The sequence below is a fragment of the Pieris napi genome, chromosome 24, assembly GCF_905475465.1.
Source record: "Pieris napi chromosome 24, ilPieNapi1.2, whole genome shotgun sequence".
Classification (NCBI taxonomy): Eukaryota; Metazoa; Arthropoda; class Insecta; order Lepidoptera; family Pieridae; genus Pieris; species Pieris napi.
The window spans coordinates 6,494,970-6,517,095 of NC_062257.1; the positions used below are offsets into that span (position 1 = coordinate 6,494,970).

Consider the following 22,126-nt stretch of genomic DNA (forward strand, 5'->3'; position numbering starts at 1 on the left):
CTGCCTTTTAATAAATTTAAGAAATGTAATAAAAGCTGTGTAAAAAGGCTTACTATAAAGTTGACTATCGCAAATAAAGAGTCGCAAATGCTAAGCGCAAAACTCGAAGACGGCTACACTGTATCGAGTATTTATTTATTTATTCTTTAAACTCTAATGAAGGTTGTTATGTAAAGAAAAATTGGAGTTTGATTTAATACTAAGGATTTAAGGCTGGATATATTCCGGACAAGCCTATCTCTATGGGGTAACATAGCAAAATGTTTCATATATTAATATGTACTGAAAAAGTAGGGCATAATATAAAATAAGTAAAAATCATATTCAGATGAAACGAAGTTCGCGGTATGTATTTTAAATTTAGAACACCTTTTAAAGTAAATTTCCCGGCGCTATTTTACCTATTTCAAAATTCGAATCTAATTTTAAATATTCCGTGCGTAAACAGCAAGTGGCTAAACACACGAACAGGGAAACATTTGCATTTGAGACGGAAATAGACCAATCAACAATCCATAAAGACGTATTGGAGATGGCAGACACGATCACAGACGACCAGTGGGCGTCATATGACACAAGCCAATTCCAATATATCTGCATGTTTGGTGATGGATGGAAAGACATTTGTTATACAACCTATTGACGTTTTAATTTCTCTTACTTAAATCTGGGTCCAATAGATATTAAGTAATCTAATAAAGGGGATATAAATAATAATAATAATACATTTCTTTATTTATTTATTAAGAAAGAATTACAGCTTATAACTGACTTAAAGAAATGTTGACATTTAAGTACTTAATAATAAAATATATTAAAAAAACGTCGAAAAGAAAATCATATTAAATGCTTCTAATTTTACATTTACTGCCAGTTCTCAAATCAAGGGCGTAGAACGGAAGAGAAGAACTGGCAATAAACTCTCCGCTACTCTTTTTAATCGCCAAGTTTTTGTTAAATAAAAAAAATAAAAAAATATGAGAGATATATATTTAAAATAAAATTGTAAAACCCCATTCGGTTTATTCCAAATGTAATACGTGTGTGCTGTGGCTGTAATTGGCCCTGGCTCAGGAGGAGCAGAATTTTCCATAGCGCTGGTCATTCTGTCAGAGACCACATCAGCTAGTAGCTAGCTAGTAAGGCCGATTTACATTATCTTAGTGTTTAGGAGAGTGCTTTAGGATAGTACTTTAGTTGAAACATGTAAACGCTACTTGCTTTAGTAAACGCTACGCTAAAGAACTTGCCTTTCAAGTTGTACTAAAGCACTCTCCTAAACACTAAGATAATGTAAATCGGCCTTTAGACGTAGGCTCGTTTTACTCGTTCGATAAAAAAATAACGTTTTTTGAAGGCGACCTGGTAATTCTAATGGCTTGTAAGATTCGATACTAAAATATACTATTGACGAAAGATGAATTGTTTGCATAAACTTTTGTTATAACGAAACGCTTTACGGAAGTCCATAAAAAAGCTATCAAGCTACCCAGCTGTTCGAGGTACACTCGTGTACAAATGTTATGGACGTGACACAATTTTTGTGAGCATTTTGATGCCAGTTCTTGATTTACGCCCTTGATTTGGAATGTTTAATAATACGTGAAATATATATATATATTTTTTAATTCTATAAAGACAATTCACACCAATTGACCTAGTCCCATGCTAAGCTGGTGAAGCTTGTGTTATGGGTACTAGGCAACGGATATACATACATATTATAAATAGATAGACATATAAATACATATTTCAACACCCAAGACCAAGGACAACACCAAATGCTCATCACATCGATGTTCGTCTCAGCCGAGGATCGAACCCGGGACCCATGGATTTCGCAGTCAGGGGTACTAACCACTAGACGGATGAGTCGTCAGTCATACAATAATTTGTAAATGTTAACAATTTACAGTTTAATTTTGTTATATATACATTTTTTATATATTTTGATAAAATTAAACAAAACTGTAGCGCTACAACCTCTTTAGGTCTGGGCCTCAGATGTCTAAATCTGTTTCATGACGATTTTTTAATATAATAAGCAAGTAGGTGATCAGCCTCCAGTGCCCGACACACGCCGTCGACTTTTTGGGTCTAAGACATGTCGGTTTCCACACGAATCCTTCACCGTTCGAGCGAATGTTAAATGCGCACATAGAAAGAAAATCCATTGGTGCACAGCCGGGGATCGAACCTACGACCTCAGGGATGAGAGCGCATCTTGAAGCCATTAGGCTAACACTGCTCACTGCAGATAAAATTTAAATCCAAGGATAAAGCTCACTAAATAATTAACCCGCTAGTGTAATTAAGACATAATAGAATAGGCTAAAATTGACGTCACATGACGTCAGCGTGACGTCACGTATCTGGTTACCTGGCCTTAATAAAAGGCCATGATAATTTTATACTATGACGCTATGTACAGAAATAGAGCAATTCGTTTCTAACGGGTGAACATTTTTCTATGTATATAATGAGTTGGTTTCTATGTTTCAAATAACAAGACAGGTGATTCAGAGTTGATTATGTACCTGCCTTGAGAGCTGTGTTGGATTAGTGGCTTCAGCGTGCGACTCTCATCCCTGAGGTCGTAGGTTCGATCCCCGGCTGTGCACCAATGGACTTTCTTGGAGCGCATTCAAGATTCGCTCGTACGACGGAAAACATCGTCAGGAAACTGCCTCACACCCAAAAAGTTGACGGCGTGCGTCAGCCACAGGAGAATGATCACCCACTCTCCTATTAGTTTGATAAATGATCTAAACAGATACAGAAATCTGAGGCCTAGACCTAAACTATGTTATGTTAATTATGTATTAGTACTAGCAGACCGGCCAAGCGTTGCTGTGGCTAAGATTTTTGTTATATTACATAGTAGTAAACTATTCAAGAGAAACGGCAGGAGAACACCAATCCACCATGCTTTTTTGGTGGTTATGCCATTAAATTGTGGCTTATGTGAAACGTTGGTACTTTTAACACAGCGCCATCTGTTAGAATTGTGACTATCAAATAATAAACGAATATTTTGCAATAAAATAATATTGCGGGTATAAATTGAGATGTAAGCTATCCTATCTTAGTAGGTAAGTTAGATCAAACTGCACACGATGTGCAAATTTGATTGATATCGGTTCGGTAGTTTAGGAGTCCATCGCGGACAAACAACGTGACACGTAATTTATATATATTAAGATATAAAAAATATTATGTATTTTACAAAGTTAAATCTTTCGTTTTCTTTCTCTTCTTCTCCTTCTTCTCTGTTTGCTTCTATTTCCTGTTTTATCTGTTAAACCGTACCACTATCTAACAACATACCATGTCCTTTCGGAAAAAACTAAAGTAAAGCGAAAAAAATTTCAGAGTGAATCCTGTGATTCGGGGGATTGGGGCTGGGCAGGTCTAGAAGAGGCAGGTGGTGGTAGACCCAGAATTCCAGCACTAGTCTCCGCCTGCTTGGCCCACCTTCGCCGACATGGTCTTCATACCATGGGCCTCTTCCGGGTCTCCGCTTCAAAGAAGAGAGTGAGACAAGTAAGTTGAATTACGGACGTTTGATTATTCAGTGACTTTTTCATTACCCAGACAGAAATTTGAAATCTATTAAGAGTACTGCAAAGTTTTGGACAAACTGCGCCATTTAGTTTTCGTTTAACTTCCATTGAAAGCAGACAATCATCATCTATTTTAACGAAATTTTTTTGCGTAAAAAAAGCATCACAAACCAAAGAAATTCTTGATAATTATTATCGGGACTGAACTATCAGTTTCAATGGTTAAAAAGTTGGTTAACTGAGTTATACTGTGGTTGTACCTTTCGATTTAGCCCCCTGCCACTATTTCTTGTAGGCAAATTTGATAAAATAAATGTAAAATTCGGGTCGAAAAGTCGTCATCACTGAAACAAACCCCCATATTAAGAGCATTAGGGCCTAATCCTTGGAATGTATAACTATTGAGGGCCTTGAGAAATCCTATTATTTGTAAGTATTTAAAACTTAGAAAAACGGTGGACTAATATATCAAGCTACAAGGAGACGAAATATAAAATCCAAATTTGCCGAAAATTTAATCTTTTTTCTGAAAATCGCGTTTTATAACTTCAACGAAATGTCCTTTACTCTTGGTTAACTGCTCCACATATATTTGCGTTTTCATCCGTTTATTAATTCTACTAAAAAAACGTGTGTACACACTTATATACACGCGTTAGAAGTTATACTTCTTTGACGTAACAAGATAAAAATCTTTTCAAAAATTGTATTCTAGGTTTGTATAAAAAACGACACTAACAATAGAAAAATATATTTAATACATTGAAAGTTTTATTATAACGCATTATCTAGTTAAATAAAGTTTATTTAAATATCACAAAAACACTAAAATTTTGACTATAGCTGACTTCAGGGTGTCGGTTTTTTGTGACGGTGTGCGCGCGCATAATTTTTCCCTAACGCGCCCTTCGTCTTTTTAACGTGATGCGAAGTGCATTTCCAGCAAAATAATAATATAAGAACACACATTTTTGTTTTAACAACTAAGAATTGTGCTTCCTTTTTAATAACATTGTATTTAATGTCACAATAAAACCCAACAATGTTGATTAGTTAATTGCGAAACATGAACGTGTAACTTTCAAAGCAAACAAAACTAAATTTAACCAAATTTAACGTCAAACACTAACCAAAACACCAATTAACGCAACTGTTCAACAATGTTGTAACATTTCAAGGCCGTTGCTACGACAGAAAATAGGTTGTTTGGAAATATATAATCTTTGTAGTAGCGGCTACAATTTTCGGTATACGTACCACAAGGAACGTTTCGGCGGCTGTTAACTTGATTTTAACTTTTAATAATAAGCTCTGAGTTCTTTAAAATAGTTCAAGAGCAGTGTTGGCCTAGTGGCTTTAAGGTGCTTTAAGGACTCTCATCCCTGAGGTCGTAGGTTCGATCCCGGGCCGTGCACCCAGACTTTCTTTCTATGTGCGCATTTAACATTTGCTCGAACGGTGAAGGAAAACATCGTGTGGAAACCGACATGTCTTAGACCCAAAAAGTCAACGGCGTGTGACAGGCACTGGAGGCTGATCACCTACTTGCCTATTAGATTTAAAAATGATCATGAAACAGATTCAGAAATGTGAGGCCGAGACCTATAGAGGTTGTAGTGCCACTGATTTATTTATTAAAATAGTTCACAATACTCACTAAGTAATTATAAAATTGAGGGCGTAAATAGAATTGGCAAAAATTTAATGAAATTCAAAATGTGTCTAGGATAACCCAAGCGAAACAAAAAAGTAAGTGACGATCGGCCCAGTTTAAATATTATGGATCATCCTGATCAAATTTTATAAAACAAAAAATATGTGTTTTGAACTCGGTATATAACATGAATAATAAGGTCCGATCTTATCCAATTTGACTAGTCAAGGTTTATTTAGGTTCGAAGAGCACAACATTCTTTACTATAGCATCTACAATAACTAGATTGATTTAACAAATGAGGAGCCAAGTGACAATTCTATAAAACGCCGAAAGCGGAAATGGGTGGGCCATACGCCCCGGAGTCACATTACCAAGCAAACCCTCGACTGGAGTCCTTAAGGCCCTATCCCAGCACGAATTGCTGTGTCAGTGTCTCGGGGCGCAGTGGAGAGCTGCCCTGCGATTCTGTAACTCACTTTTCGAACTCACACAGCGGTTTTCGCATCGGCGGTCGCTCTCAAATCAGTCGTGAAGCAGTCATTTTATGATTTGGCATTCTGAAAAGGTGGGAGCTTGTAGTTTATTGTTTATTAGAATGCCAAATCATAAAATGACTGCTTCACGACTGATTTGAGAGCGACCGCCGATTCGAAAAGTGAGTTACAGAATCGCAGGGTAGTGCTCCAGCTCTTCACTGCGCTCCACAGTCCACCCCGAGACACTGACACAGCAATTCGTGCTGGGATAGGGCCTTAAGGTAATATTATGTTGTTTTCTATTTTGTCTTCTCACTCTCAGTATTAGAAATTAATTTGATTTTGCATATACATAAGTCCATTTACATCCCAACACGCAGACAGATATATGTATATTGAATTGGCCATACAATATGTAAGATTGATTGTATATTAATTGAATTGATCTGAGCAAATTGTGGATTATTGCCTCGTTTAGATTACAAACACTACACGAGAGATGTGTATAAATAATTTTGAACTGGGTCAAATGTAGACGTTTTGATAAAAAATATATAATACTAGCTGATCCGGCAAACGTCGTTTTGCCATGCTAATCATTTATAATAAAAAATAGGGGTTGATCGTAGAGGGTTAAACATTAGGGGTTGTATGTATATTTTAATGCTGCATCACAAAAAAATAAAAAAAATAATCTTAAAATTAAAAAAAAAATTAGGGGTGGACTTGACATTTAGGGGGATGAAAAATAGATGTTGTCCGATTCTCAGTGATACCCAATATGCACACAAAATTTTATGAGAATCGGTCAAGCCGTTTCGTAGGAGTTTAACCACAAACACCGCGACACGAGAATTTTATATATTAGATTAATTTACTAATATTAAAAATTACAAATTTATTTATTTAAACTTCGTTAGATATGAAAGAAAGTTACGTAAATTATTAGATTACTCATAGACAAACCTAGTGTGCAAAAAAAAAAAAAAACACAAAATGAGGGTAAAGTACAAGTGCAAAAAATAACAAAAATCTAAATTACGTGTACTAGAAACTAAACTTAAATATGTAATTCAAAAACTTAATAATATTAAAAATTTAAAATCTAATCTTAGCAAAAAGCCGCAGAGAAGGCAGAAAAAAATAATCGGCACAAATATAGGTAAGAGTCTTTCCTCCAACTTCGATTTTGTTCCCTTTGGAGTAGACTCTTGGGCCATGGAGTTCAAGTGCACAGGCGCTTATTAAAGATTTAAGTTGGTGTCTGGTAGATAGTACTGGTGAGCCCAGAGCTGGTGCTTTCCTGGCTCAACGAATAAGTATCGCAATACAGCGAGGAAATGCTGCCAGCGTTAAAAGTACACTGCCACAGGGACCAAACTTTTTAAATTTGTTTTGATTTTCTTTTTAATAATTTTAATTATTCTTTGTAGGTTAAGAAAATTGTAAATTTGCTATCTTTAAAAGACCTTTGTTTGGACAAGTATCAAAGAAAAAACAAAAAATACACCTTTTAGTGTAAACTTCTTTTGCATGGGTGTGATTTGAAAGTCGATTAAACAAAAAAGCGACAGACTTATACATTCATGAGAATTAATTAATAATACGTAGTATTATACAGATCATAAACTTTAAATTAACGTGTATTCAGCCTTGCGATTCTGTAACTCACTTTTCGAACTGACACAGCGGTTTTCGCAGCGGCGGTCGCCCTCAAATACGAAAACCGCTGTGTGAGTTCGAAAAGTGAGTTACAGAATCGCAAGGCTGAATTAATAAACATAGATGTGCAAAAAAATTTAAAAATAGATTAATTTAATTCAATTTTTACTTCATTGTAGTTTTTTATCAAAATTAACAATTATTGAAAATTATGAAAATTGTGAAAATTTTTGAAGGTTTCAATTCCACCACGAGTGAATTGTTTAAATTTTCGTCGTGTAGTAATATTAACTATCTTAAATGTCACCTTCACGAGTGATTTGAGATCTGAATCCGCTGTGAGAGTTGGAAAAGTGAGTTTCAAAAGCGCAAGGCCAATTACTTTATTACAAAAGATCTTAATATAAAAAAAAATATATTAAGTCACCTCCATCCATAATATAAGCCATGCAGAAGCCAAGAACGTGATTCGAGTATGTAAGAAATATGGTAATATTAAAGCGATGACTGTTCAGTGTGGGCAGACACTCCATCTTACGCCTGGCACTTGCCCAGCGCATAGTGTGTGACCGCACTGCAATCCGCGATGCGAAAATCCGTATATTAAACTACAAAAGCAGTAACTGTTAAAAAAGTTCCTACAGTATAGGTATAATCTATTCCTACGACTATAATCTATTCTATGACTACGAGATATTCTCAAAATAACTTTAATCATATAGGTAAACAAGTACACTTATGAACGTCAAAGAAGAAGTTAAATTAATTGTAAATTTAGAGCGTAGAGCAAGAAGAACTGGCAAGAAATATTCAGATCGCTGAGGCAATATACAACTTATCAATTTTAGCTACTGGCTTAGCTAACTGGGGCCTTCAGGCCAATTAGAGGTCAGACTTGAGGCCCTTCTTTTAGGTTGGAGGAAGGGCAGCACCTTCCTTCCTCTGCAATTGTCTTTGAATAAATTCTCGTTCAGTGAAAGAAAAGGTAGTAAGAAAACCAGGCACATAAGACTATAAGAAGCAGTGCCACTGGTTTACTTATTTGATAATTCACGAAACATTAAAATAATACTTATTTAATGTAATTTAAGTAATTGTAAATATGACTTAACAGAAATATACGTAATCTAAATTTAACTCTGTTAGGGTGCGTCCACATCTGGCGAATATGCCGAGAATGTGCAGCTCGCGAGCCGTTTGCCAGATGTGGACGCACCCTTAAGATGTCAGGGAAATTCAAAGTAGCAACATTCTTGCTAACAAGAACGAGACTAAGTCTAGCGGGTCTATGATTACATATAGATGACCAATCACAAACGAAGCGCGCCATTGTATGTAAGAACGTATTTATTTAAGCTTCATTAATAGAAAAATAAATAACATAACATAAATTATTACGGATGCAACGGGCTGTCTTATCGCTAACAAGCGTTCTCTTGCAGGCAACCCTAGTAAGGAAAAAACGAATATAAAAAATAAAGTAATATTTAATGACTGAATAATTAACAAGAGTGAATAAAACATCCTGATATGAAATCTAAAAACAAAAATTAAAAATAGATAAAATATAGTCTGTACTGCTAAACCGGATAATAATGAACAAACCTAGCGGTCTTATTAAATAACAGCTAGGTGAGGGGTACCGGGTTCGATTCCCGGTTCGAGGGCAAGTTTTAAATTTGTTCTCGGCCTTTGGGAGGGTTGTGCGGTACCGGGCGAGTGCCTAAACCGTGCATGGAGGACACGGTCGAATTTCGATTTGCACAAATCGTGCCAGAGCCATAAAAAATAATAATAATAATGAACAAACGCCATCTATGCTTAGTGGTAACATGATACATCAGTGTCATCTCACATCTTTTTTATTGTAAAACCCTAATTCAAGGTTGGCACTTGGCAATGATAAACTACATAGAATAGGTGGCAGTGAGGTTAGAGTTTCCACAATGTTTTTCCGATGTATGTCTAAAAAAGGTGTCTTTTGTAATTGGCATACTTGATAATTGATTTATCATATTTTATAACTTTATCTTCAGGGCGGCGTCGTCTTGACATTAAGTAATTCGTCGAACCATTTTAAACAATAATTAATCAAAATATCTGCCAAAGATTTTAGATATGTTTGTGTTGTTTATGGGTCAAACTCATGGGCTTGTTCAGGTTGAGCATTGTTTAAAAATAATACTTTTTTTATGCTGATATATATTTTGATATATTATTCACAAATATTCCTTCATTTACGTTTGCTAAATATGGAATTATTTAGTTACTAATTTGTTGAAAAAAAAAGAAAAGTATTAAAATGTCCCCTTCTGTGGACTGTTCGTGAACGTGGTAAGCACATTTTGACAAATTCTGTTCTTAATTAACAAGTGTTATCTCATAATAAATATTAATTATCGATAATATGTATACTGAATGTTAAAATGTTACCAAGTTATTAAATATATATCTAGCTAAACCTACACAATTAGCAATAAACAGTTGGTTATGCAAAATCACGTCTTTTCTGTAGACCTAAAATTCAATCGATTTTATCGAGCTAACTCAAAATACTATTCCACAATTATTTTTTTGTACTGGCCACAATACACGGCTGGCGTTTGCCAGTTTGGATTGAGTGACTGAGCGCTCGTAGTTTATTTCAACAGTTTTTATAAATTTTACTGAGTTTTCATCAAAGATCAGTGAGTCTTTCCTGTTCCTGGTGTATATTAGTAAGTAATTAATGAATTTACCGATTAGCATGCAGCCATCGTTTCTTATTAGGAGTGGTTTCGAAATGTTTTAAATTGTTTGTATAACGTCAAAACTGATCGAGCAATGCTTACTTTTTTAATAAAAGTCCTTCCTGTGGACATCTTTTCTGTGGACTGAGAAGTCCACACGAGAGACATTGTCCACAGAAAAGAGCAATATTTATTTGGAAAGTAACGATAGTGTATTCTTAATTTGTAAAATAATGATTTTATTGCTCGTGCTTTAAGCCAAGCTAAGATAATACGTTATTCTACCGCTACTGATGTTGCCAGGGCTTTCTGCTGTAACAACACTCTCAGTGTTTCTTGCCTGGAAAGGACGTGTTTGCAATGCTCTGAGAATACAGTAAATTTTAATGTGATCAATGGCAATGATACAATTATTTTCCAAAGATGGATCACTAAAAAGTGTTAGAAGTCATTAAAGGAAAAGAAAAGCTAAGCCAAAATACTATTAAAGAATCCGTTAAAACTACTCATCAATTACTCGTTAATATTTTTAAGACAAAAATTACCTACATATTTTCAACATCTTGCAAATAAAACCACCACAGAGTTATTCGATCAATCTAACAAAACTTAACGCCAACAGATGGCTTACTTCATATTGATTTTTCAGAAAATGATTGCTGCAAATATGGATCAGAAATTCAATCAGCCCAGTTTGGCGGATCTAAAGCACAACTTTCACTTCATACATGTGTGTACTACTCGTCAAATAATCAGCCACCAACAAACCTTACACAAACCACATGTCTTTGCACTGTATCAGAAAACTTAAGACACGATCCCGTGTTCATTTGTGCACATTTAAAACCTGTTATTCAAAGAATAAAGTTACTTACACCAGATTTGAAGCAGCTGCATGTACTCAGTGATGGGCCTACTACCCAGTATCGTAATAAAACAATGTTTCATTTAATAGCAAACTATCTTAGCAAAATTTCAAAAGCAGAAATCATTAACTGGCATTTCAGCGAGGCAGAACATGGCAAAGGTGCTCCTGATGAGGTAGGTGGATGCATAAAACGGACATGCGATAATGCAGTTACAAATGGCCAAGATATATCGAACATTGATAGTTTTATTTCATGTTTAAAAGGTAACTGTAAAGGCATTGAAATTATTCGTATTGATAATGAAGTATCTAATATACAAGAAATTGCAAACGTCAAACTTCGTCCTTTTAAAGGGACCTTCAAGATTCATCAGGTTGCATGGAGTGCAAAAGCACCTAACATTATACGTTGCAGACGATTAAGCTGCTTATTATGTGCAGCCCATATTGAATGTACCCATTTTGAAATTGGACAAATAGAGGTTGAGGGCATTTCGTGTAATTTTATAGAAACACAACTTCTACAGAATTTTACATCTTCTTCAACCCCCAGTCCAGCAACCACTAATAACACTACATCAGCCTCTACAGCCACTGGACCGACAACCCCAACTCTGCTTGAACCCTTGTTTAATACACCATCATTGGAATCATCACCAAGCCCAACCCGTCAACCATTAACCCCACAAAAGCCAAATTTAATTAATACACACTGATGACTCAGTAACTGCTAATAAATTCAGGTTCTGTCCAACCCTTGATGTAAGTGACTTGGAAAACTCAATTACGCCACCAAAAGTAACACCCAAAAAATCCAGAGTCCGTGCATTCCCAGAATACAGTGACTCTGACGACTCAAATGCACCACAAAAGAAATGTAAAGGCCGTTCATTTTTTGATTCGAGTGATGATGATATCTTTTAAAATCCTTTTTTTACTTTGTAATGTTTATATGAATAACTTTTTAAGACTAACGTAACGATTGCTTTTGTTTTTGTTCTATTCTGTGGAAGTATGTCCCTTCAGTGGTCACAAAAAAAATTAAAAGTTTAATATTTCAGTCAAAACTGAAAAACGATCTTGTTTTATATTGTCATTTAAATGCTATGATTATAAGGTAATAAATAAGACTGATTTCGTAAAAGTTCTGACTATGTTTTTTTTTCACAAAATTCTGACTCGTTTTGTGTATGACCCTTATGTGTTAGAAAACAATGAACGTTTAGTGACAATCTAAATATTTGTAATTTTTGTTAAATTTTTTAAGAGAATGAATTGCCTAAATAAGATTTCTTGTAGTAAATAGTTCTACATATATATACTAGATTTATTTAAATATTATCTAGAAAGTGTATGAATAATGAATATCTTAATAAAAAATATACTTCGCAACTAAAAACATTCTAGATCATTTGAAATTTTTTAGATCCTAAGCATTGATATACAAAAAACCCAAGATGCACAGTCTCGAATAAAAGTAACGCTCGAAAGTGTCCCGAAACAATATTTCTGTCCCTTTCTATAACAGTATGTCTATAACAGTATATGTTACAAGCATATATCATTGCAAAATCAACCTTACGCGAATTGCTTAAAGTTATTATTACAACGCAGTGTATACGTACTTAAAGCAATAAAATTTTACGACCGACCGTGGTCGGTAGGACAAGGTATTGAGTGGAGTCGAACATGACTTTTTTATTTACAACTATCTATTTAACTTAATTTTAAATTTATCCGACTTTTCGGATGCTTTACAGCTTGCGTAGTCACGGTGACTGAAGACAAAAGGTGTTGGATGTTAAATAGTTGTAAATTTATAATAATACATAACTTTAATCCGGTTAAAAAGTTTTTCTTTAAATTAAAAAAAATGTTAAATTGGCTACCTCCTGACCTACACTTTATATAGCGTAAATATATTTGTCAAAAACTACACACAAAAAAGTTCAAAAGTACATAAATTTATTTATATAAAAAAACACAAATAAATAACATCGACTCCACTTATTAGACGCGAGACTATTTGAAATGAGCGCACAATTTAGAATGTTGCGCTCATTTTTTGAGGACGTTTTTTTGACGTTGAGTGTGCACCTTGGGTTTTTTGTATATCAATGATCCCAAGGCAATTTGTCTTTAAATTTCTAACAAAATTAAGTCATCATATTCACAGTTATTGTTATAATAATTTAGTAAATGATGTTTCAGTTACGGGAAGAGTGGGAGAGGGGCCAGGAATGTGCCCTCGACGATGCCCTACCTCATGATGTGGCAACACTACTTAAAGAGTTCCTAAGAGACCTGCCAGATCCATTGCTATGTAGAGATCTCTACTGTGCGTTCTTGCAGACTCAGAGTGAGTGAAGGTTACTTTCTCTATCTCTTCTTTTACTTTTACAATATTAAGGTATAGACATAAATAGAATTGGGATATATGATAAAGAAATTAAGTATAATACACAAATTAACAAAACTGTTAGAATTCTCATAAACAAAAAAAAAATACACAGATAGATAAAAGAAAGCTTTGTGAAAACTAAGTAACTATTTCACAAAGCTTCTTTTTATCTGTTATAGGTATGTTATCTAAAGCTGGCGGCTTCAACACATTTAAAATTTTGTGCTTGTGTAGTGTCTGTGAATAAGCGCGAGACGTGATGTCAAACTGAAATACAATCACAAATACATCATGAAAAGACTGTCCGTCTCTCTCGCGCTCGGTCAAGCTTATGAGTATAAAAGAGACAGTTATTGTTTTTCTTTTGCTACTGTTTATGTTGATCTTTACTGTTTGATATTATTATTATTTTATACATGTTGATCTTTTTTCAAACATTACCAGGGCAATCTCGTGAAATGGTGCACAATGTTTTTAATTATTTTAAGGATCTTAATAAATACAGTTTAATGAAAAAAAATTATATTTAATTTGACATCAGATGCGACTGGGGTTTCTAAGAGGAGTATTGAAAGAATAGTTAGTGAAGTAAAAATTAAGTGTGTTGAGCTAGATGGAGCTTATGTCGAAAAATGAAAAATTATTTACACAAACTACTCTTATACGTTCTTGGTCGGGCTTAGAACTTTTGGATCCACCCTCGTATGCACATAATATTTAAATGTATTTGACACATTTTTATTTATTTACAACCCACCCAACCTTACTAAAACCAGAGTAGACTAAAATATATAGCTTGGCAAAAAAGTCATATTGTTATAGTGAAATTGCATTAGTGTGAGTACTGTGAACGCGCCAGCTTTCGATAACCGACCTATACTAGTAAATACATCTATATATTTTATTAATTTAACAGTCATTGTGGTTGAAGTTTTTACTTGTATTATACAACTCATTCTTTTCCTATCCTCTGTACTTCTACTGGCTCTCTGACCCCCTTGATTGGCTGACAACACCCTTAATGAGAACAAAAAACACATTTCATTATTGAAGTTATATAGAAAACACTGTTTATTTTCAGAAATACACAATAGGTCCTTGCAATGGGAAGCGCTAAGGTACATAGTCCAGCTATTACCAGCAGCTCACAGGGATACATTGAATGCTCTCCTCTCCTTTCTGTCACAATTGGCATCACACTCTGTGGATGATCACCAGCCGGGGAACAAGATGGATGCTGCAAACATTGCCACTATTTTCGCACCCAATATTCTACATAAAAATAAGCCAAATGAATGCGCGAGGTACACACAATATAATATATTATAATAATAATAATAAATATAATTTACAAATAAAATGGATATTAGTCTATGTATGTCCATTGACAGCAAATATAGGTGTATATGCCACGGTAAAATTGTAAACACCGTTAGATTGTAATCTATCTCGCGAGATTGTAAACTGTCGAAAGATTGTGAACCTCAACGAACTGCTTACAATTTAACGTATTATTATTCGGTAGATTGTAATCTATCGAAGTGATACCGTCAAATTGTGAAACGGCCATTTTCTACTTTTCTATTGGTTATAAGAGATTTGACATTCTCGTTTTCTATTGGTTATAAGTGATGTGACATTCTCGGTAAATTAATCGAATCGATTATTTCCTCATTTGTTGATCCTAATCGAATCCTAACAAGTAATAAATACTCATTTTGGAAGTGCATTCATTTTATTTGACCGATACCCTTGTTTTATTCCTAACTCTATGGACATATAAAGCCTACAAATCAGGGACAACCCTTGGACAATTGACATTTTTAAGATTGTAATTTGACGGTTTCACTTCGATAGATTACAATCTACCGAATAATAATACGTTAAATTGTAAGCAGTACGCTGATGTTCACAATCTTTCAGTTTATAATCTCGCGAGATAGATTACAATCTAACGGTATTTACAATTTTACGTTAACATATACATTTTTATTTCACATTATTCTCATTTCTTCATGTTCTGCAAGAACCCTTTCGGGTAATGGTCTCCTCCTGAACTTCCTAATTGGATCTGGTCTTTGTTTCCTCCATCGAATTCTCTTCTGAAACCCGAAAGATGCCGTCTTTCCACGTTTCTAATTAATTTTGGTTATTATAAAATATAAGTAAATAGGTTCTAAAAGAAATGCTAATAAAATGATGCAGTCTGCGGGTAATGATAGGATTATTATTTTATTTTAAAAGTCCTTAGTGTTTTTAGTCACCGTATTAAAATTTGTAGAGACTTATAACCCTTCTAATGATAATTTAAAGTGATTTAGTTTTTTTCATCTTTACTGTTGTAATTTTGAGTTTTCATACTCCAAGTATGCGTTACCATGGCAACCGAAATTTACAATATAATATGTAAATGCTTTTAGACACATCATTTAATGATTCGGCATTTTCCAGCCCATTATTCTTTATTGTTTGTATTGACTTTATAGAGTAGCCCTGCTGTTAATCCCTTACAGATTTTGTTCGCGACAGAATTTCTTTAGTACACATTATTTTTAAAGCAATCATCTGTTTCGTTTTAGCACATTGTTAACACAATTTGCCAGAAAGAGACAAGACTAGAGTGCAAATACATTGATTTCGTTTTTTATGATATAACGGGGCTATTATATAACGTTACCGTCGCCCATAGACACATTGCCAAGCGCGTTGTCGACCTTTAACTTTTTTTAAGTTAATACGAATGATTTTTTACTAATTAAACTCTTTAGGTTTTTGAAACTTTGAATTGAAACTAAATATTAAATAAGACTTTAAATATTCCAGCGCGGAAGAGCTAGCGGAGAGAACAGATGTGATCAACGTGGTCCGACAGCTAGTTGAGCGGCAGACAGAACTGTGGACTCTTCCGGCTGAGCTCCTTCACGAAGCTTACATTCACCTTGCGCATACGCAGCCTGCCCACCTTGATTCCTTATTGCTTCGGAGAGCCGAGTTAGTATCTTTTCCACTATTTATATTAATATAATTATAAATAATAATAAAAATTACATAATTTAAAATGTTTTAATTTAAAATGTGAAACAGCGCCATCTGTTGTAAGCCTAATGCAATTTTAACGGTATAAGTAATGTTAATTATCTCCGAAACGCCGGCAACGCACTCGCGAGCCCCCCTACATTTAATGTCCATGGGCGTTAGGTATTTCCGGGCTATATCGACTTTAGGTCCTTCAAAGAGCGTGCAAATTCTTAAAAGGCCGGCAACGCACTCGCGAGCCCCCTACATTTAATGTCCATGGGCGTTAGGTATTTCCGGGCCATATCGACTCTAGGTCCTTCAAAGAGCGTACAAATTCTTAAAAGACTGGCAACGCACTCGAGAGCCCCCCTGCATTTAGTGTCCATGGGCGTTAGGTATTTCCGGGCGATATCGACTCTAGGTCCTTCAAAGAACGTACAAATTCTTAAAAGGCCGGCAACGCACTCGCGAGCCCCCCTGAATTTAGTGTCCGTGGGCGTTAGGTATTTCCGGGCCATATCAACTCTACGTCCTTCAAAGAGCGTACAAATTCTTAAAAGGCCGGCAACGCACTCGCCAGGCATTAAGTGTCGTATCGTGAGCGCGGCCGGTGCAGCCGGTACGCGTTAGAGTGAGACAGACTATATAGGCGTGTTATTCTGAGAGTGGTTGTGGATTGAAATAACATCAAAGAAAAAAAATCCTGAATAAATAAATAATTATAATTGCATGTTGACAAAAAATGCTATGCAATAGCTTTACCGCCGCAGTCGCCGAGTGCCACACGTTTTTTTTACAAGTTCTTTGTGATGGCATGTGCATGGTGATGAGAATTGTATAAGAGTGGATGTCCACAGAACAGCGGAGGCCAACGCGAATTCGGAGAGTGGTGTGCGGCGAGTGTGGGCTCGAGACCACTTCTTGCACGCTGCTACAGCGACTGCTACCACACAGCCTGTGCCTTCTAGTAATATGTAAGCAATCTTCTTATTGATCCCAATTTTTGAAGTTATACTTCTTTTGGCGCGTTAGCGAAAAATGATGAGAGTAAATTCTTACGATGCGAGCGCACACCGTCACTAAAAACCGACACCCGCACACCGTCAGAAAAACCGACACCCGCACACCATCACAAAAACCCGCACGCAGTCACAAAAAACCGACATCCGCACACCGTCACAAAAAACCGACACCCGCACACCGTCACAAAAACCGACACCCGCACACCGTCACAAAAACCGACACCCGCACACCATCACAAAAACCCGCACGCCGTCAGAAAAACCCGCACGCCGTCACAAAAAACCGACACCCGCACACCGTCACTAAAACCGACACCCGAACACCATCACAAAAACCCGCACACCGTCTTAAAAACCCGCACGCCGTCACAAAAAACCGACACCCGCACACCGTCACAAAAAACCGACACCCGCACACCGTCACAAAAACCGACACCCGCACACCATCACAAAAACCCTCACGCCGTCAGATAAACCTGCACGCCGTCACAAAAAACCGACAACCGCACACCGTCTTAAAAACCCGCACGCCGTCACAAAAACCGACACCCGCACACCGTCACAAAAAACCGACACCCGAACACCATCACAAAAACCCGCACGCCGTCACAAAAACCCGCACGCCGTCACAAAAAACCGACACCTGTATATCTGTTCAAGCGACGGTAAAACAGTCTGGGCCGCTAGCTCTGTATTATCGACAAGTTGCATTGAAATGTCCAAATCTCAAAACATACTGATATTAACTTTGCGTAAAGAAAACAAAGAATAAATAATAAGAGAAATAAATTTGTTATTGCGCGCATAATTTGGCACCGCCCACCACGCCCGTGTTATACACGGTAAAATTACAGAGGCGGTGGAAAAGAGGAGTGTTATACTGTATTATTAATACTTTGTCTACCACCAAAATAATCCCAACGCACGAAACTATCAAATTGTTAGAACTCCTAAAATCCATTTATATCATCCTTCAAAGCAGTACTAAATATGGCAAGAATAACTCACAACTACGTCGAGGCAGAATATAAAATACCATACGTATCACCTCGACGTCCGCAACTGAGCGTTTTTTAAGGTTGTTTCTGGTGCATACCACCACGATGTGGAACCAGCTGCCCACTGAAGTATTTCCGAACCAATTCTTAAGGTCCTTCAAAAAAAGAGCGTACCAATTCTTAAAAGGTCGGTACTTGTGAGCCCTCTGGTATGAGAGTACGGCAATATGTCTAAACATCAGATAATAATAAAAAATTGTATGAGTTCCCATAAATACTGTGTTCAGTTGGCTTAGGGCCGTGTGTGGTGGGTGTACCATGAATCGATCCTGTCCTAAAGTAAACAGTTAATAATAATAATAATAAAGCCCGTTTTATATCCAATCATGACAAAAAAAAACAAATTATAATACACAGCTTAGATTATTTTACATTTTTATACATATTTTTTGAAGTTATACTTCTTTAGGCGCGTTATGAAAAATTGATGAGAGTGAAATTTTACGATGCGCGCGCACCTGAGACACAAAGTTGTCAGTGTGATTATAGCGTGCGCGAGCGAGATGGGAATAAGACAATCTACAAGTAAAAAGAAATAGAATATGCGTGAAGTTAGCAGCTATGCCAAGGATGAACATAATGACATTTACCTTTTAATTATTTTTTCAAAGAAATTTAGCAATGCTTTTTCATAAAGACCTATTGTTACTTAGTTAAAAGGTTATGAAACATACGTAGTTATTAAATTGAATGAATAATATAATAAAGTAATAAATAATAATGATTACTATTAATATTAATTAATAATTGAATAATATACTAAATATTAAATATTATTAAATTATTAACGTTAAATATTTGTTATTAATTATTTAATATTTAAAAAAAATAAAGAAAGCCAAAGAAGTATAACTTCTTACGCGCGTACATAAGTACACGCACCCTTTTTTTTCTTTTGCTTGTTATTCTATATTCTAGCTTCAGTTCCATCGGAACCCCTTCACGGGTAAAGGCCTCCTCCAGCTTTTTCCAACTGACTATGTCTATGGCTCTCTTTCTCTATGTAATTTATCCACTACAGTAAACAGTTACCAGACAATAATATCTGTTGATTTTCTCAGGAACAACGTTCCAGCTCGACGGACGCGAACAAGAGACGCGGCCTCGGACGCGTCGTCTGGTTCTCTTTCTTCTGCTATGACGATTGTTACACGGTATGCATTTCTACTTACGTATACAAATTATGTATAAGGGCTAATTTATTTTACAAACTATTAATAATTGGGTATTTAGTTTTAGTTTATTGCCAGTTCTTCTCTTCCGTTCTACGTTGAGAACTGGCAGTAAATGTAAAATTAGAAGCATTAATATGTGTTTCTTTACTGACGAGTTATAAGTGTACATTGTGTTACCTATATGAATAAATGATTTTGACTTCTTGAGTCAAAAACATAAAAGTATGTTTTTTTTGTTTTTAAAATTTTGTCCTTTCATTTAAGTTTCTTAAGTGAATTGTTATTGGCAAGACAAAAATATATAAAATGTAAAAATCTTAGCTGTTTTTTTGTAATTATTGGAAATTAATCGGGCTTTTATTATTGTTAAGTCGATTGTTGACTTTTTAATATTAAAAGTTATGCACGTCCCATAAGGGGGGGGGGCATAATTTTTGGGAAAAGGAAACCCTGACCTAATCTAACTTCAGTCTAAGTAATTTAAGTCTAACTTAATTTTCTAGTTCTAAATGATGTACTCGGTCAATATGGTAATATTCGTTTCTAACAGGGTCCGAAGCAGTGAGGAATGCACGAGTAGCGGAGTGATCTGTTCTCCACCTTTAAGAGATTCAGCTCCGGACTCCAACGACTCGGCCAGTGATTATAATGAGGTAGATCTCTTTTTATTTTTTTGAAGTGAAACTTCTTTAGGCGCATGAGGGTATATTTTTTTTAAAAACGTCACGAAGATGTGCAGCGTTATTGTCGAAGAAAAGGGAGCGATTAAGACCGATTGAGATAGAGAGTGAGAAGAGCGAATTGCCATATAGAAATTCTTAAAATTAAAATTGCGCTAAATATTCATGAAATATTAGTATTTTATATTTTATGCAAAATAATTTGTTGAAATCTCAAATGATGAATTGTAAATTAAAATGCCACGTATTTTTGTTTTAGAAGAAATAAATTTAAAAAAAAATGTAATTTGTATTAATTTTCGACACTTTTATCTTATCCCTTTAAGTCTCGAATCTAAAGTATTGATTTTAGATTTAAAAATTAGTTTACCAAAGACATTCTGACATGTGTACTTTGTACGCACGCATTTTTTTTATTTTAATTATGCTCAGTTGGGAGTACTTTTAAATTCCTAAATTTGTCTTGAATGAATTTTTACAAATGTCAAAACATGACATTTGACATACGGGAGTCACACTTAGCACTGAGCATCTCTGGAACTTACTCGCGTACGCTGTACAGTTTTTTTTTTTTAATTCCAGACTGGCGCGTGTTCAGAGGACGAATGTGTGATCACAGCATCACTCCACATCCCGGCCATGCGTCCGCGCCGCAGGTCCACCTCTGGGTCGTCGTCATCAGCGAAACGGGACTCCGCAGTCGGTTCATCACCGGCCTCACCCGCTTCGGCATCGAATGCCTCATCACCGCCGGCCAGTCCGCCCCCACGCGCGCCCGAACGAAGAAATGATATCGAGAGACTCGTAACTCTTGGACGGTAAGAACACACCAAGTTTTTGCTTAAGCTTACTGATGAAACCGTTTCAAAGTTTCATCAAATGTGATCACATGTATCAGAATGCACACGATAATTACATGTTTCATGATGTACAGGTGAACACATGTATCATTATGTACATGATAATTACATGTATCATTATGTACAGGTGAACACATGTATCATTATGTACATAATTACATGTATCAGGATGTACATGATAATTACAAGTATCAGGATGTACAGGTGAACACATGTATCATTATGTACATGATAATTACATGTATCATGATGTACATGATAATTACATGTACCATGATGTGCAGTTGAACACATGTATCATAATGTAAACAATAATTACAAGTATCATTATGTACAAGTGAACACGTGTATCAGGATGTACATGATCTAAAGAAGATTGGAGAACTTATTAAAACATATTGAGAACAAACTATAAAGATTATCACATATTATATCTTGTTTTATAAACTATTCTGATTTCAGGGAACGAAACACATCAGACGCGCGCGCAGTCATAGTGAGACAACACGATGAGACAACAGTCTCTCGAGCCACGAGAATATCTCGTGAAATACGGCGGGAAGAAGTCGTCCGGAACGATCAGACCATAAAAAAAGAAGAACAAGTGAAAAACGATCTAGTCAGAAGAGATGAACAGATCAGGAGAGATCTAGTCAAAGACGAGAGGAGAGAGGGGACAATGCTTTACAAGCGGGGAGAATTAATATCGAGTGCACAGACTCGGCCCGCATGACATACTGTATACTTTGATTTTATACATAAACGACTATTTATCATGTGTGTTATTATTAGACCCTAAAAAGTTATTTATTTATTTATAAAAGCCAACGCATAGGGGCCTCATAGCCTAGCGGTCTTATTAAGTGGCAGCTAGGTGAGGGGTACCGGGTTCGATTCCCGGTTCGAGGGCAAGTTTTAATTTCATTTAAATTTGTTCTCGGCCTTTGGGAGGGTTGT

At 35.7% G+C, this 22,126-nt stretch overlaps 1 protein-coding gene across 4 annotated transcripts in view; it reads left to right on the forward strand.

Annotated features, from left to right (window-relative positions):
* Positions 1-21,945, forward strand: part of LOC125061813 (rho GTPase-activating protein 6) — a 106,073-nt gene extending 84,128 nt beyond the window's left edge. For all 4 annotated transcript variants that reach the window (XM_047667418.1, XM_047667416.1, XM_047667417.1 and 1 more), the window contains 9 exons: positions 3,373-3,543; positions 13,167-13,314; positions 14,438-14,660; positions 16,180-16,347; positions 17,232-17,348; positions 19,516-19,608; positions 20,180-20,282; positions 20,892-21,127; positions 21,632-21,945. In XM_047667418.1, coding sequence (XP_047523374.1) covers positions 3,373-3,543; positions 13,167-13,314; positions 14,438-14,660; positions 16,180-16,347; positions 17,232-17,348; positions 19,516-19,608; positions 20,180-20,282; positions 20,892-21,127; positions 21,632-21,902 — 1,530 coding nt within the window. In that variant the 3' untranslated portion in view covers positions 21,903-21,945. The remainder of the gene's footprint in view (positions 1-3,372; positions 3,544-13,166; positions 13,315-14,437; positions 14,661-16,179; positions 16,348-17,231; positions 17,349-19,515; positions 19,609-20,179; positions 20,283-20,891; positions 21,128-21,631) is intronic.
* Positions 21,946-22,126: the final 181 nt, after the last annotated feature.